This window comes from Tupaia chinensis, unplaced genomic scaffold (assembly GCF_000334495.1).
Source record: "Tupaia chinensis unplaced genomic scaffold, TupChi_1.0 Scaffold000274_1, whole genome shotgun sequence".
NCBI classification, from domain to species: domain Eukaryota; kingdom Metazoa; phylum Chordata; class Mammalia; order Scandentia; family Tupaiidae; genus Tupaia; species Tupaia belangeri.
Genome location: NW_006159756.1, coordinates 2,371,581 through 2,388,791, shown reverse-complemented (window position 1 = coordinate 2,388,791; position 17,211 = coordinate 2,371,581). Strand labels below are relative to the sequence as shown.

General features: G+C 52.0%; 1 protein-coding gene across 1 annotated transcript in view; it reads right to left on the bottom strand.

Moving 5' to 3' along the window:
- Positions 1–6,750: 6,750 nt before the first annotated feature.
- MYO7A (myosin VIIA) overlaps positions 6,751–17,211 on the bottom strand; it is a 106,216-nt gene continuing 95,755 nt past the window's right edge. Inside the window, exons 42-51 of the mRNA XM_006149970.3 lie at positions 17,029–17,134; positions 16,268–16,381; positions 15,288–15,375; positions 15,099–15,205; positions 12,809–12,994; positions 11,957–12,073; positions 10,868–10,951; positions 10,040–10,159; positions 8,009–9,621; positions 6,751–7,783 (exon numbers count right to left, since the gene is read on the bottom strand). Coding sequence (XP_006150032.1) covers positions 9,532–9,621; positions 10,040–10,159; positions 10,868–10,951; positions 11,957–12,073; positions 12,809–12,994; positions 15,099–15,205; positions 15,288–15,375; positions 16,268–16,381; positions 17,029–17,134 — 1,012 coding nt within the window. The 3' untranslated portion in view covers positions 6,751–7,783; positions 8,009–9,531. The remainder of the gene's footprint in view (positions 7,784–8,008; positions 9,622–10,039; positions 10,160–10,867; positions 10,952–11,956; positions 12,074–12,808; positions 12,995–15,098; positions 15,206–15,287; positions 15,376–16,267; positions 16,382–17,028; positions 17,135–17,211) is intronic.

Here is a 17,211-nt window from a genome sequence, read left to right as displayed (position 1 = left end):
GTCTGTGGAGCGCCCGCGCCCTACAGTGAAAAACTCTCCAAAAAAAAAAAAAAAAAAGTTCTTGGATGGGCCAGCAGGTGGCATAGTGGTTAACGTGTTAGACTCCCACATGGCCAACCACGGTTTGAGTCCTGGACCGGACAGCTCGAAATATAAAAGGTAAAAGGTTCATGTGTGTGTGCTAAGTCCCAAGAGGAGAATGGAGAAGGGACTACAGTGTGGTGATCCCTTCTGGTTCTTTCTTTCCCTCTTTCTGGTGAGTGCACATGCCTGTGGCAAAAACCTTAAAAAGTTCACAGAAAATACATATTGTGGAAAAGTATGGGCATGGTGGCACTCACCCCCATAGCAGAAACTACTAGAGGCTGGAGGATTGCATTATTGAGTCCATCTCTCTGTCTCAATGTGCATAATTTTTAGGGGTCAGCAAGTGGTGTAGTAGTTAAATTGCTGGACTTCCACATCACCGACTGCAGTTCGAGTCCCAGACTTGGGGGTTTGAAAAACTATAGATTTCAAAGTTTTTTGGTACTGAAATATTAACTCATACTTTTAATAACATATATAAGCAGGATCTACTTTGAGGCACAAAGAAGGATAAGACATCATTTTGAAAAAAAGCCCCTATCAGAGCAACAAGAATTCTGCTAAAATGGAAGCAAGAAAAACATCACATTGAAGAGGAACAATTTCTAGTGTTATAAAATACTATAGAGTGAACATAGTTAACAATTTACTTATATATCAGAGTAGCTAGATAAAAAGGGTTGTGAACTTTCCTGACAGAAGTAATGACAAATAGTTGAGTATATTACAATAATTACCATGATTTATTCATTATACATTGTTTTCTTGTACTGAAAAATCATGCTGCACCCCCAAAATATGTATTATTATCAGTGGCTCTACATGTATGTCAGGGCATTGTGTGTTACTTCTGTATCACCTTCTAGCCACTTTAATTTTTTTGAGGAACCCCCATACAGTTTTTGTTTTTTTTTCCCAAGCCACTGGGGCCAGGATTTAAACCATGGTCAGACATGTGGGATATGGCTCCTTTAACAACAAAGCTATAGGACTAGCCTAACAGGCATTCGATTTTATATATCTGTGTGTGTGTGTGTGTTTAGTTGACTAGAGGGTGTGTGTGCTCACCAGGGCGTTGGGAGGATGAGCAAGTACCCCTTCCATGGGGGATGGTCATACCACAATCCCTTTTCCTCCATTCTCCTTTGGAATTTTGGGCATGCATGCACACGTGCTTGGCATAGTTTTCAAGCTGCTGGGTCTGAGACTCAAACTGTGTAGTTAGCCATGTGAGATCCAGCCACCTTCACCGCCATGCCACCTGCTGACCCCACATTCAGTTTTTCACAAGTTGCATCATTTTATTTCCTACTAGCAATGCAGGAGTCCAATTTGTTCACATCTCTTCCAACATTTATTTTATGTGTTTTTGATAATGGCCATCCAAGAGGGTAACCTGTGTGGGGTTTTTTTCTGTTGTTATTTTGTATTAATATTTATTTTAGTTTGCTGTAGGGCACATATGTTTACATGAGAGAGAAAGAGGGAAAATGAGAATCTCCCCACCTCCCTGCCAGAGGAATGGCCACACTGCAATCTCTTCTCAATTCTCCTCTCAGGACTTTGGCCACTCACATGCATGTACCCAGTGTGATTTTCAAGCCACCAGGCTTAAAACTTAAACTAGCAGCCTTGTAAGATCCAGTGCCTTAACCTCCACGCCATCTACTGGCCCACTTGTCTGTTATTTTTCTTCATGATAGGACATATTCACATGAGAGAGAGTGCAAGCAACCTGTCCATGTGGATCTGACCTCCTCTGTGCAGTGCCTAAGGAGGAATGGCCACACTGTAATCCCTTCTCCTCCATTGTCCTCTTCAGATTTGGGGCATACACTCACCAGTGCCCAGCGTGAGTGAGTTTTCTTTTCTTTCCTTTTTTTGAGAGGTTTTCGCCATAAGGTGCATGCGCTCACCATAAAGACAGAGAGAAACAGAGAGCCAGAAAGTGAGAAATCACCCCTTGGGGGGATGGCTACACTGTAATCCCTTTTCCTCCATTCTCCTCTCAGGATCTTGACACACATGCACACATGCCCAGCATGAGTTTAAGCGACCAGGTCCGGGACTCGAACTGCGGTTGACTACATAGGAGTCCAATGACATAGCCATTATGCCAACTGCTGGTCCCAATACCCAATGTGAGTTTTAAGCTCCCAGGTTCAGGACTTGAACTGCAATTGACTATGTGGGAGTCCAGTGATATACCCATTATGCTATCTGCTGGTCCCAACAAAAGTTTAATTTTGTTTATCTGTTTGTTTTTTTTTTTTTTGGTGCCTCTGCTTTTGATGTCATACTTAAGAAATAATCGCCACATTCAAGGTTATGAAGATGTGAACTTATGTTTTTATAGTTATAGTTTTAGTTCTTTTTAAAGAAATTATTTCATTGTACTTTCTTTTTTAAGGAGAGATTTTTGTGATAGGGCACAGGCACTCATTGGAGAGACAGAGACAGAGAGACAGTGAAAAATCACCCCCCAGTGGGGATGTCCATGCAGCAATTCTTTCTTCTCCACTCTCGGGATCTTGGGCACGAATGCACACATGCCTGATGTGAGTTTCAAGCCACTGGGTCCAGGACTTGAACTGTGGTCAGCCATGTGGGAGTCCAGCAACAAAACCATTATGCCATCTGCTAGTCCCATATATTATATTTACATATAATAGCTGTGTATCTTTGTGGGCTATAGTGTGTTTGGTTTTTATTTTTGTTTTTATAACAGGACACAGTGCTTGCCAGAGAAAGAGAAAGAGGGAGGGAGAAAAGTGAGAAATCATCCCCCAGAGGAGATGGTTATGCTGCAATCCCCTCTCCCCCATTCTTCTCTCAGGAATGTGGGCACATTTGCCCAGCATGTTTTTCAAGCCACCGATTCCAGAACTCAAAGAGCGCAGTCAACCATGTAGAATCCAGCTGCCTTAACCACCATGCTACTCACTGGCCCCTATAGTGGATTTTTTTCAAGGTAAATATACAATATATAATAATCTAATCAGAGAAATAAACATATCTACCTTCTCCAGAGTTTAGCGTTACTTTGTGTTATACACATTTGAAATTTGCTCTACTGGGCCTTTGAAATATTTATCATCACTAATATTTTTCATTCCACCATGCTATAATAGTCTATAACCCATTTCTCTTGTTTACATGCACTCTTAAATCTATTAATCGAGTTCTCCCTTTCCCCACCTCACTCTCTTCTCTCCAGTGTCTTGGATTCACCATAACACTCTACTTGTATGCAAGTATGCAATCTACTTTTTTTTTTTGAGAGGTTTTTGCTATAGGGCTTGTGCACTCACCAGACAGAGAGAGACAGAGAGACAGAAAGTGAGAAATCACCCCCCAGGGGGGATGGCCACGCTACAATCCCTTCTCCTCCATTCTCCTCTTGGGATCTTGGGCACGCACGCACACGCACCCAGCGTGAGTTTTAAGCCACCGGGTCCGGGATGCGAACCACAGTCGACTACGTGGGAGTCCAGCGACACAACCATTACGCTAACTGCTGGTTCCCAGTTATTTCTTATTTTTAAAATTAACATAATAGTTGTACATATGTGTGGGAGTTCATGAGATTTTCAGTACATGAATACAAGTATGATTAAATTAAGTAATTAATTTATCTACTATCTTAGCCATTTGTCCTTGTGTTGGGAAGGTTAAAAATCGGTTTTAGCTACTCTGAGAGATACGGTAAGTTGTTAACCACATTTTCCCTATTGTATTTCATAATACTAGACACTGTACCTCTTGCCTGTCTGTAATTCTGTTAATCAACATCCTTGTATCTCCACTATTCACCTTTGTCTGCCTTTCGTGGTCATCATTTTCTCTACTTCTATGAGGTTGTTTTTTTTTTTTTTCACACTCCAGTTTCCATATATGGAGATTGGTATTTCTCTTTCTGTGCCTGGCTTACTTCATATATAGGTTATTTCTTTATGTGTGAGCTTTGGTAGTTTGCATTTTTTAAAAGAATTTGTTTTCTTAGTTCTCATATTTATTTGTCTATTTGTTAATATATATATAGAGAGAGACACCCCCCCCGCCAGTCTTATTACAGTTTGATCTTCTCCCTAGCCTCCTAACCAGGACTGTGATCATGCCCATAGGTACACCTGGCATGTTTAGGTTATCCTGGGATTCAAACCTCAGGCTTTCCCATATAGCTACAGTATTGCACACTGGGGACCCTACTGCCTATGCCACTGCAGCTGGGCCTCCTATTCTCTTTAATATCAGTAGTATCTGTAGTGATGTCACCTGTCACCTTCCTGATGTTTGCAATTTATACTTTCTTATATTTTCCTTATCAATCTGGCTAGAGGTCAAGTAATTTTATTGATTTCAAAGATGGATTTTTGTTTCATTGACTTTTCTGTTTTTCCATATTTTTAATTGATTTTAATTCTGATCATTATTTCCTTTCTTCTGCTTACTTTGGGTTTAATTTGCGTTTCTTTTTCTAACTTTTTAATGTACAAGCTGAAGTTGCTGATTTGAAAATTTTCTCCCCAGTAGTATTTCCTTTTAGATACGGCTCTCATAACATCCCCCAGATTGTGATGCATTACAATCCTTCCAAAAGTTCTATGCTGGAACCCAGTTGTGAGCACTCCATGCTCATTGATGAGATTAGTGTTTGTTTTTTTTTTTTGAGATTAGTGATTTTTTTTTTTTAAGAGAGATTTTTCCTATAGGGTGCATGCATTCACCAGAGAAACAAGAGAGACAGAAAGTGAGAAATCACCCCCTCCCCCAGGGGAGAGGGGATGGCCATGCCACAATCCCTTCTCCATTTTCCTCTTGGGATTTTGGGCATGCACACTAGCCTGGCATGAGTTTTAAGCCACAGGGTTCAGGACTCGAACCCTGGTTAATTATGTGGAAGTCCAGCAATGTAACCATTACACCATCTTGGTCCAAGATTAATGATCTTTTAAAGTTTAAGGTAGTGCCTTAATACCCTTTTGCACTTCTGTTTTTTCCACCCTGTGAGGATATAGCATACATCTTCTCCAGAAGATACAGTAAGAAGTGCTATCTTTGAAGCAAAAAACCCTCACTAGAGACCAAATGGTTTGACACCTTGGACTTCCCAAGCTCCAGAACTGTGAGAAATTTCTGTTTGTAAATTACTCCACTCATGTATTTCGTTACAGAAGCAGGCAAAGATTAATTCAGTCATGTGTTTGTTTCCATTTATTTCAGAATTCCAGTTTCATTTTTGATTTTTTTTTCTTCTTTGGGCCATTTAGAAGTTTGTTGCTATTACAGATATTTTAAAATTACTGATTTCTAATTCATTCCATATGGTCAGAGGACATACTTTGTGTGACTTAATTCCTCAAAGTTATTGTATCTATTTTTATGCCCAGGGTATGATTTTTTTTGATAAATTTCCTATGTGCATTTGAAAAGAATATATTTTGCTATTATTGGGTGGAGTATTCTGTAACTGTCAATTAGGTACAGTTGGTTAATATTTTTCAAGTTTTCTATATATTGTTGATTGTCTGCCCACTGTTTTATTACTTATTAAAAGTGAGATATTGAAATCTTTATTATCATAGGGTGTTTTTGTCTTTGTTTTGAAGCTGTTACTAGGTACATAAGCACTTAGAGTTGTTTTGTCCTCCTGATGAAATGACCTTCTTTAGTCCTGGTAATAATTGCTCTGAAATCTATTTTGTGTGTGATATAATGGAGACCCTGGTTTTCTTTTCCTTGGTGTTAGTATAGGGTTGTTGGTTTGTTTTTGTCCGTCTGTTTTCCCCATAGGGCATGTACATTCACCATAGGAAGGAAGAGTGAAGGGGGCAGCAGCGAGACCGCAATCCCTTCTCCTCTGGAGATTCTCAGCCACTCATGCACACACGTACCCAGTGTATTTTCAAGGTGCCAGATACGGGATTTAAACTGGGGAGTCAGCCATGTGGAATCCAGCACCTTAGCCACCACACCACCTGCTGGTCCTGTCTAATAATCTGTGTCTTTGTATCATCTAAAGAGGATTTCTTAAAGTCAGCATGTAGTTAGGTCTGGACTTACCTCTTTGTACTTGGGACTCAAATCACTGTGAATTCTGTCTTGAGAGGAGAGTAGGTCTGAATTCTCTTAACCAGTCTTTCCATTAATTAGTTAAAATACTCATTGAGCACTTTGTGTGTGGTCTTCTTCTGGGCATTGAGAATATATAGTGGCAGGGATGTCAAAGTTCCCTCAATAAGCTCACATTCTAGTGGAGGGGAAGTTTTCAATTTTTCATATAAGCTAATTTGAAAATAGTTATTATAAAATATATAATCTTTTTTTTTTTTGTGGGGGGGGAGAGGTTTTTACTACAGGGAGCATGTGCTTGCCAGAAAGAGAGAAAGACAGAGACAAAAAGGAATCACCTGCCAGGGGGGATGGCCACACTACAATCCCTTCTCCATTCTTCTCTTGGGATCTTGGGCACATGCGCACACACACCCACTGTGAGTTTAAGCTGCCGGTCCAGGACTCGAACTGTGGTCAACTACATGGGAGTCCAGTGACATAGCCATTAAGCTAACTGCTGGTCCCCTCTAAAATGTATAATCTTGAAGCCAATGTTAGTCCCCACCTTCTGAGAGATTCTTTGTTAAATCTTTGCCTTGAATGGTAGACTTTTTTTTTTTTTTTTAAACTGAGGCAAAACTAGAGGACTATCTGTAAGTTTTTACAAAATCTTGGGAGTGGAAGCTTAGATAAGCAAATGCCCCTGAGTGACTGGAGGCAGCTCTAACATTTAAGAGATGATGACCACAAGTTTACCTAACAAAATAGATATTGGGGTAGTGACACTTAAGGAATCCCTGTTTGTCTTTTCTAGCACCCAGAGATAGTCCTTAAAACAGTCATGGAAAACCCTTGAACCCTGGTCACTTTCCAGTCAGCCTGGATCAAAAGACTCCTCAGATACTCAAACTCTATTTCACAGTAGCCCCCAACGACGAACCAGGATCACCCCCAAAGGGAAGATTCTACCAGGGCATGCCAAGAAGAGTATCAAACCACTAGTACTCCGTAAGGGAAATGTCAAACACAGAGTTCCCACCCAGGGGCTCACCGGAGACAACACCCCACACTGAACCCCCACCATTACAAAGACTCTAGGGTCCACAGTGCTCACCAAAGAGGCCTTCCAGCTTTAACTCCCAGAGATGGCCCCCAGGGCGGAATCCTCCTCCTATAGCATGTCCTTGGGGAAAAGTGGCATCTATTACCCTTCCTTCCTCTCACTTCCTAAGGTGGTGGTGGGCAGTGGTCACGAAGGGTCACTGCGCCTCCCAGGGGAAGCATTCTGGTCAGTCTTTTCTAAGAAGTACATCTCCAGAGGATGGACAAAGGAAGATGGTTGCTCGTGGTCTGGGAACTGGAGCTGATTGCTCCGAGTGGTGCAGGGTCTGTCCCATCCCGACCCTTCCACAAGATTCCCTGCAGAGGAGGGACTGCATGTAAATAAAGGCAACTTCTTGGGAAGCCAGAGGTAAACTTTTCTTTGGTCCCCTCTATGATCACCCAGGCTGATGGAGATAGGGACAGGTACAATAGTGGTGGCACCCTGGTCAGGGCATGTAAGAGGCCATGGGCACGAACCAGCCAAGATCTCATTGCACATGTTTTCTGGCTAAGGGTATAGTGGGGTGCTGCCTAAGACCTAGAGTTGCTGGTTCCCAGTGGATACTGGGTACAGTCCCCTGCTCACACAATAGCTTTCAGTCTTGAGGGGAATCCAGAGCTCAGAACAAGTACCTGGAATCCTCTGTCTGGGGTCACAAGGCTACCAGCAGCGAGTCCCCATGTGACACTCACCCATTTACACTCACTTGGGCCTCGGCCTCCCCACCTGCAGGGTGGCATAGGTGAAGACGCTGCCTAAGACCTAGAGTTGCTGGTTCCCAGTGGATACTGGGTACAGTCCCCTGCTCACACAATAGCTTTCAGTCTTGAGGGGAATCCAGAGCTCAGAACAAGTACCTGGAATCCTCTGTCTGGGATCACACTCATTTGGGCCTTGGCCTCCCCACCTGCAGGGTGGCATGGGTGAAGACCTCTGTGGCACCTTCCCTCTGGCTCGGCTTTGTCCTGGCCTGACATGCACCCTATAAACACTTCTGGGGTAGGAGTGCCTCCTGAGCCAGGGAAACTGGCATCCTAGAATGATGTGTGGCTGTCTGGTCAGGGGCCTCCATTCACACACGTCAGCCTTGCCTCCTCCACACAGGTCATTGGAAAGTCAGGAAAGGCCTTTCCTGTGGGACAGTTGGCCACAGAGCTATGGGTAACCCAGACACTTGAGTGATGGGGCAAGCAGACCCAGCTCTGCTGACCTGGCCTCTGGGGGACCTTGAGGGCAAATGACAGCCTCCCCAAACGGGGCCTTTCCATGGTCACTTCTCTAAGCACTCACCCCAGCTGACAGCCAGCAGAATGGCCCTCCCCCAGATCATGCCTCGCCTGTCTAAAGCCCCTGCCCCAGACCTAACCGAACCATGGTCAAATCTGGTGTTCCATCCTGGTCACAAAGCAGTACGGTATAGGCACCCGCCAGAGGTGAGGCTTTAACTCGTGGCAGCACTGTGGGGATCTTGGACTTGCCTTGATGCACCATGGAGATGTTTCTGGAAGGTGCAAGGGCAGTCTGGCTCCACCATCCCCAGTCAAGGCTGAGAAGCTGACCCCCTCTCTGGACTCCCCAACCCACGAGTCCCTACACTTGGGTTCCTACCTGCTGGCCGACGTCCAGCATTTCCTCCCAACCTGCCTGTTCCCCGTTAGTTCCTTTAAGCCACGTTCAAGCACACTATCACCCCAACCACCAAACCAGACTGGCTTGGCCCAGCAGGTACAGACCCAGACCCAGACCCAGGAGGCCACCCCCTTCCAGGGCCCTATCCTAATTCCACACTCCCACCTTCAGCCAAGACAGGGTAGGGCCGGAGGATAAAACAGAGTGGGCACTCCCACTGCAAAATGGAAAAGCAGTCTGTCTCCCTCACCCCAGCAGAGGGACCTGGGCTTGGGGGGCTAGCTCTAAGCCTCAACAGTAGGATAGTGTTCTGGTCAGTACATGGTTGGGCTGGCTGTGCCCCGGCAGGAGTGCTAGACTGTCCTCGATCCGTCTATCCCAACAGTACAAAGTCAGAGGAGGTCACGGGGAGGGCTGGTCTGAGACAGGAGGGCGCCAAGGAGCTTGGGCTCTTACAGCTGGGAAGGCCCCAGCAAGCCAGGCCTGGAACCAGCCCAGGTGCCAGAGGGCAGGTGGACAGAAGGTCTGCGTCCCAGAGAGGCTGCTTCCCTAGAAGAGGGGTCAGAGGCCCAGTCCCCTGACCCAGACTGGCTGAAGCGTGTAAGCCATCTGCCACCAGCAGCGTGGGCACGGGGCCAGCGTCTTGTCCCAGCGGTTCACTTGCCGCTCCTGGAGCCCCGCTGCTTGCTCACGGCTGCGAGCATCTGGCTGATGTAGGAAGTCAGGAGGTCATCCATTTTGTAACCCTGGAAGTGAGCAGCAGGTCAGTGGGGCTGGAGGGGACAAGTCTGGCCACCTGGGCCCAGAGCAGCTCCCTGGAATCACAGCCGGGGCAGATCAGGACTGTCTCCCTCTGTATACCCGAAGGTTGGACTTGGCCAGCCAGAAGGCTAGTTCTGGGCGGTAGGGCCCCCACAACAAAGTGCTGGCTTATCCTGGACACTCTGGGACGCATGACTCCAGGCCTGTGCTGGGCTCAGAGGCCAAGGCCACAGCCACATGCTCAAGCCCCAGGTGCCAGCCCGTGACAGTTGTAGGCTGAGGGTCTTTGCCTCGGCCCCAAATGGACACTGAGCCCCAACCAAGCTGACCTCAGCCCCAGCCTGGGCCTGGGCCTGGTTTCCCCCCAGGCCTGTCCTGGGACCCCCGGAGGGCAGCGCTCACCAGCGAAGTCTCGCAGAGCAGCTTGCTGCCGCGCACCAGGTTCCCGATGGTGATGTGGAAGTAGGTGTTGCCGCTGCTCCAATTGGAGATCTTGGTGAAGGGGTGCGTGGTCAGGATGTCCTGGGGGAGCAGAGAGGCTGAAGCAGTGCAGCCCCCACTCTGGCCGCACTGCCCCAGCTCCAGCCCACAGACACCTCCTCCCAGAAGGCCTTGGGCCCTTAGATGAGTAGAAGCAGGAGGAAGGCCAGCCCTGCCCTGGAGCTGCTGTGAGAAGTACCTCCCCTTCACGCCTTGGTCTGGACAGCTGGGCGGACACCCCAGGAAAGCCAGGAGGCTGCAGGGAAATTTGGGTGGCCTGCAGGGCCTGGATGAAAGTCATGCCTTGGGCACGTGGTGAGGAAGGTAGGAAAGGAGCCCACCAGCATGTGAGGAGGAATGGCTGGGAGAGAGGAGAGCTAGGGACTGGGGCCTGTGGGTTGTTAGCGCCTTCACCACTCTGCAGGGTACCCTCTGGGACACCTGGCAGGACTGCGTTTCCCAGCCCACACACATGACTGACGTTGTCACTCCAGCCTGGCCACCTCCCCTACGGAAGGAGGGAGGGAGCAGTTGGTTCACCAGTGCTACGTAAGGCCTGGTCCTCGGGGGGTTCTGGGCTTTGAGCAAGGACCCAGGTAGAAACGGAGCAAGGAGGGGCGAGAGCGGCCTTTCAAACCTGAGGCCAGAGCAGCAGGTGGGAGCTGGGGTGGGGCCAACAGGGTCCAGTCCTGGGGGGACTCCCGCTGGGACAGAGAAGCACGTCCAGCCGCCCCTTCCTGGCCCACTCACCTTGGTTCTGGGGTCGATAAGGCTGACTCCATACTTGTTGATGGCAATTAAGAGGATCTCAGGGAAGTTGGGCTCTGTGGTTTGCTAGCAGAGAGAGGTGGGAACTGTTGACGGAAGTGAGTACAGGAAAAGCCAGGACAAGAACAAAGCCACCCAGTCCCCATCCCAGAGCAAAACTGACTTCTGTGGCCTGCATGGTGCCAGGGCGCAGAGGCGTTGTGCCTGCCCCAACCCATGGCTCCCCTCTGCTGGGCCCTCATTGCTACCCCATGTCCCTCCGTGGTTCCCCAGGTGACCCCTCTCCCCAGCTGCAGTCCCGTTCCATCCCTCCTCTCCTGCTTCTCTAGAAGTCCTTTCTCTCTGCCCAAAGGACTCCCACCTCATCCCTCCCCTGCTGTGCCAACCCTGCCTGCCTCCCTCTTCCCTTCAGGCTTCTCCAAGGGCCTCCTGCACTAGCTGGGGTAGGCTCAGCCCTTGGCCTCTCACTAGCCCCTTCAGCATTCTGCCTCTGCTCCCGCCCCTCAGATCCACCTTTTCCCTTCTAGCCAGTGTGGCCTCTGGCCCTGCTATCCCTATCGGAAACCTTCAAGGCTCATGGCCGTCTGCAGGAGGAACCCAGCCCCATGTATGGCCAGGCTCTGGCTGTAGTCGGCTCACTTTCCCCTGTGCCTGTCCATGCCCAGCCCTGTGCATGTCCTGCCAGACCTGGGCTCTCGTGGCTCTGAGCTTTTGACATGTGGACACCCCCAACCCCCAGAAATAGTCTCCCTGGAAGACTCGGCTGTCACCTCCTCCAGGAAGCCCCCTAGCTTCTCCTCAGTCAGTACAGGCCACCTTGCATTCCTCTGGATGGTTTCCATGTCTCCCTCCCTGCCAGGCTGAGCCCCAGGACTCCTGTTTTCAGGGCTGAATCCTTTGCCAAGGGATCGAGCTGGGCCAGGATAAGGGGGTCCCCTTCCCTTGCCAGGGCAGATATCCAAGGCCGTGGCTGTCCCCACAGTCCTTGGGAAGGATCTCTGAGCCATCTCAAAACGTCCCCCACCTCCTTCCTCCCAGAGAAGAGGACGCCCCAGCCCTGCCATTGTGTACCTTTACTTCAAAGAAGGCCGAGCCAAAGGTGGGCCACTTGAAGATGAGCTTCAGGAAGGCCAGCTTGGCCTCCTCCTTGGACTTCCCTGCATGCTTGTTGAAGTAGGCAACAATGGACTGCAAGGGAGGGGTCAGCAAAGGCTACTCAGAGCCCCACATCCCCCCGCCCCATCTGCACTCAGGGGTGGGTGTAGCCAGGTGCTCCTGGGATCTGGGCTCCCTTCCCTCCCTGGAAGCCAGGCCAAAGGGCATCTAGTAAAATCAGGTCACCATGGTAACCAGGACAGGTGATTGCTACCAAGTGGCCATCAAGCCTTTGTGTGGAGCACTGGAGGATACCCCAGGCAGAGGGGGACTGGAGGGGAGCTGCTGCGGCTTAAGTATGTCCCCCAAATTCATGTGTGGAAACTGAATTGTGGTGCTCCGGGGTGGCCTTTGGAAGTGACTACGATTACTTGAGGTCACTGGGATGGGGCCCCATGACTGACTCCTGGTAGCTTTCTAAGATCAGATTAGACAAGGACACAGCACACTGCTCCATCTCCCTGTGTGATGCCCTGCCCTTTCTTGGGACTGCAGAGAGCCACCACCTAGCAAAAAGACCCTCACCAGATGCAGCTCCTTGACCTTAGACCTCCCAAACTGTGAGCTAAATAAACCTTCATTCTGTATAAATCACCTGGACCTGGGTATTCTTGTTCAGCAACAGAACAGACTAGAACAGTAGCTTTAATGCACACAGGAGCCACAAGAGCTGCTTCCCTGGGATATTGGCCAGTCCTGCCGCCTTGGCCCCGGGGTACCTAGAAACCCATGGGGGGGGCCCATTTCCACTGCCTCGGGCATGCTCACTCGCTTCCAGTCATCAGGTGAGATCTGCCGGATGAGGTCCTGAGGCACTAGTTCCCGAAGCAGCTTGGGGATACTAGGGAAGTAGGACTTGTCCTCCTCAAACTTGACCCTGTAGATCAGCGCCCCCAGCTGCAGCACCTCCTCCCGGGTGCACTTGTGGTAGCCTCGGAGATACTTGGGCAGCTCCTGCCACAGAGCAGATCAAGGTGTGGAGAGACCTGGAGAAAGTGGCCTCTTCTCCAGCACCCCAAGGCCACCCATGCCCATGTTTGGGCCTAGCCTCGTCTCCAGCTTTGACCGACACTGCTCCCCCAGGGGAAATGGCGTGGGACAGGTCAGGGGAGAGCAAGCCTGCAGATTCAGCACTGCGGTCTAAAGCACAGCCCTGTGCGAATGTCATTCTAGGTCCCTTGGGACTGTCCAGCGAGGTGAGCAGCCCCTGCTCAAAGCTGCTCCCCCAGGGGAAATGGCGTGGGACAGGTCAGGGGAGAGCAAGCCTGCAGATTCAGCACTGCCGTCTAAAGCACAGCCCTGTGCGAATGTCATTCTAGGTCCCTTGGGACTGTCCAGCGACTGTGCTCAAAGACAAGCTCAGTGAACTTGAGCCTGTCCTGCACCCCAAGGCTCCCAGGCCAGCCCTCCCCCAGAAGAGCTTCTCCATCTTCTCAGTCTGGCCCCTTCTCGTTGTGTTCCCTTGAAACCGGCTGGTGTCAGCAGCAGCATCAATCCTCCCACCGCCTTGAGCTTCAGACCCACACCAGAGTAGCCGAGGATGGGGAGTGGACTAAAGCAGATGAAGCCTTTGGAGGGCATCACTGCCCACAGGCTCCTGGAGCCTCTCTGAAGGGCAGAGACTCTGAGGCGCCCTGAGGCCACACTGCCAGAGAGGTATGGGTCATAACCCAGCTGCCTTTCCAGACAGTCACCTGCCTTCCCGCCTACTTACCTGCCCAGCCACCCCCACGCCCCATGTCTTCCCAGTCTGCCCATTCATCCACCCACCTACCTACCCTGCCACCCACAGTGTCCACCCACACGTTCCGCCAGCCTTCCACCCAGCCACTCACTGAGTTCGCAGCTCGCACCCCCTTAACCAGCAAATCTTCGTTGAGCGTCTCCCATGAGGCGGGTCCTCGAAGGAGCAGTGCCTACCCTCCCTACTTTGATGGAAACTATAGTCCCAGGCAAGAGCAGACATGGACTCAATCACACCCAGCCAGTGTCCACCTGCAGGCTTTGCAGGAACTGCTCGCAGCGCGGCCAGAGCGTGAGCGGCAGCCTGAGCTGGTCTCGAGCACCGGGGAGACGGGAGGTTAGACGTGCATTGACACCTGAACGCTCAGCGGTGAGGGAAGGAACCCAAGGAAGGACGTTTCACACAGGCCCTGTGGCACCCGAGGGTCTGACAAAATGCAGCTGGGCCGAGCCACGGGTGACAGGCACAAGACAGGCGGCAGGAGTAGGCAGAGGCACCCCCATGCAGGGCCACAGGGTTGGGGTTACGCTCTCAGCAGTGGAAGCCACTGAGAGGATCTGGAAAGCAAGATGGCCACCCATGGACAATAGATCGAAGGGGACAAAAACGACGGGGGAGACCAAGGAGAAAGCTGCGGCCTACACAGATGAGAGGTGGTGACCGGACCTAGGTGTGGTGGGGCGGGAGTGGGGGTGTGCATGGAATTGTCAGGTGAGGGATCTGGGACTGGGAGACGGAGCGGGGGGAGTCAAGGGTGGGGCGAGGGCAGGTGACGAGGTCTGAGGGTGGCCTGACTCGGGCCACCATCCCTGTCCCCACAGTGGTTAGGCTGGAGCCTAGAAAACAGCCCGGGTCTGCGGTCACAGAGGTGGGGGATCAAACCCAGGCTCCGTCAACTGTGTGGTCCCCATGTTGTCACTCGGCCTCTCCGAGTCTCAGTCCCCCTCTGTGAATAAGAACTACCTGCCTGCTTCTGGAGACTGGCGGGAGAACCATGAGTGAGAGCCAGACACATGTGACAAGATGCTCCACATGCAAGCTCCCTCCCGGCTTCCCGCAGGTGCGCACCTCTGCTGGGAGGGGTTTCGGGGGCTGCGTGGGGACCTGGGATATCCCCAGAGCTCAGGAGAGAGCGCTCAAGCCCCTGAGGACCAAGGTGAGGTGAAAGGAGGCTGGGCCACCGGGGCAGGAGTGTCATCTTGGCCAGAATCCACCCCCCACCCCCTGGCTCGCTTAGACCGCCCACCTGAGGGCCCCGGGTCGCTGACGCACTGCAGCGCGGAGACCAGGGCAGGGCGGCGCTGGCCAGCTCACCTGGTAGTAGTGGAAGATGGAGTCGGCCATGGGGTCCTTCCCTGGCACCGTGGTGGTCCACAGCTTCTTCATGAAGAACACCTGGTAGGTGAGCGAGGGCACGGTTCCTGTGGCACAGGGCAGCCGGTCACGGGAGGCCCAGCACGGAGCCAGACCCACCCGCCCTGTGCGCCCAGGCCGCCTTCTCACCGTCCTTGGTGGGCCGCGCTTTCTTTACCCAGTCTGTCAGGTGGCGGACGAAGTCAAAGAAGAAGTCGTTCTCAGGGACGCTGATGACCTAGGGCCGCAGCCACGGAGTCCCCGGGTTTGATGGCACAAAGCCTTCCTTCCCCAGAAAGGCTCCACCCGCTGTCACCCGCCCAGCCCGAGCGGCCTGCCTCCTGCCAGCAGGGTGGCTGTCAGCCCGCTCAGCACCCAGGATGCCGAAGGTCACCAGGCCCTCGGGAAAGCGGCCACGGACAAGGCTCGACCCCTGTTTTGGACATTCTCTGGTATCCTGCCCCCACAGGCTCTGAGGTCCAGGATCTCACTGGGGTCGCCTCTGGGTCCCCAGTGTCTGGCATGGGGTCACAGAGGGAGGAGACAGACATGGAGGCACACAGCAACGTGAGTGGCAGCAGGAGGAAGCACCTGTTCCTGCCTGGGAGAGCCAGGGAGGCCTTCCCGCGGCGGGGAAGGGCTTTGAGCCTGGGCCTTCACGACTTCCACGGCCAGAGAGGTTGGGGCAGGGGTGATGTGGGAGGGTGGCAGGAGCATGGGCTCTGGAGGCAGGCCTCGCTGGATCTGAGTCCCCTGCTGTGTGACTTTGGGTAAGTTACTTCACCTCTCTGACATAGGTTGTGACCTATTAGGACCTAGTAATCACCTTCCCTTCAAGGTTATGTCAAGGGCGAATTGGCCCCGCACAGCGGCTGAAGGACCAGCCCGCGCACATCTGGGTACGTGTGCGGAGGCAGGCGAGGAGCCCGCGTGTCCAGACAGAGTGCCTGGGCTCGGGACTCCCGGAAGGGCCTGAGGCCACATGTATGGCCCCTGCTCCGAGATGGGGCTGCCCGCGTGAGGAGGCAGGCACGGATGCCCACACCAGCGCACCCATCCCTCCTACTCTCCCTCCTCCCGCTGCCACCCACAAACCCCAATCCCCCAACAGGCGGGCACCCGCCACCCACCTTGTCTGCAATCTTGACGAAGAGGCTGAACCCCTCGGAGGACTTGAGCAGTAGCCGGGAGGCGATGTTCTGGCAGAGGTCCTTGGCCTTGGTGCTGGACTCCACCTCGAAGGCCTGCAAGGGGCGGCGCATGGGGCCTGGCCTCCGGGAGAGCCACCTTCCCTCGGAGGGCTCCCTCATGGGTGCAGCAATTTAAAAAAGGAGAAATCTACTCCTGTCTAGGTCTTCATTGATCTTGTCCCTGACCCTCACTAGACAGGCCTGGGCCTCCAGGGCCCTGGGCCTCCAGGTCCTCAGCCTTTAAGGTCCTGGGCCTCCAGGGTCCTGGGCCTCAAGCTCCTGGGCCTAGGGGGCTCATGGGCCTGGCTGTACAAGGGGGCACGACAGAAATGGGATTTCAAGGAAGAGGAGAGGCAGCCCAGGCGGGTGAGGGCTTGGAGTCTGGGGAAGAGGGAGGAGAGACTTGGGGTGCTGCTGCTGCAGGCCAGGACTTCAGGTCCTTGTGGCGGGAATCCTACAGCGGCATATCTGAGCCTCTACTCTCAGGCAAGTCAGAGAAAGGGTTCAAACCCGAAGTCTACGCGTAGGAAACTCAGGTCTCCCTGCAGGATGCGCTGCCCCGGCCAGGGAAGAGGTGGGGTTCCCAGGCCACCTGCCCCGGGGCCTTTGAAGACAAGACCAGAGCAGAGGGCCCCCTTCGGGGGAGGGGGGCAGGGGTCTGCGGCCCTGAGCTCTGAGAAAGGGGCAGCCCCGGCCCTCACCTCATCCGTGTCGTCCGGGAAGTAGACCTTGTGGAAGATCTGGGTGGTTTTGTGCTGGATGGCCTCTACCTCCACCAGGTGTGGAGGGCACTTCCGAGAGCCGTTTCTGAACAGGGTGGGGGGGCGGGCGGTTGGCCGGCTGTGGGCTGGGGTGTCTGGAGGGGGGCGAAACCCCGTTCTGAC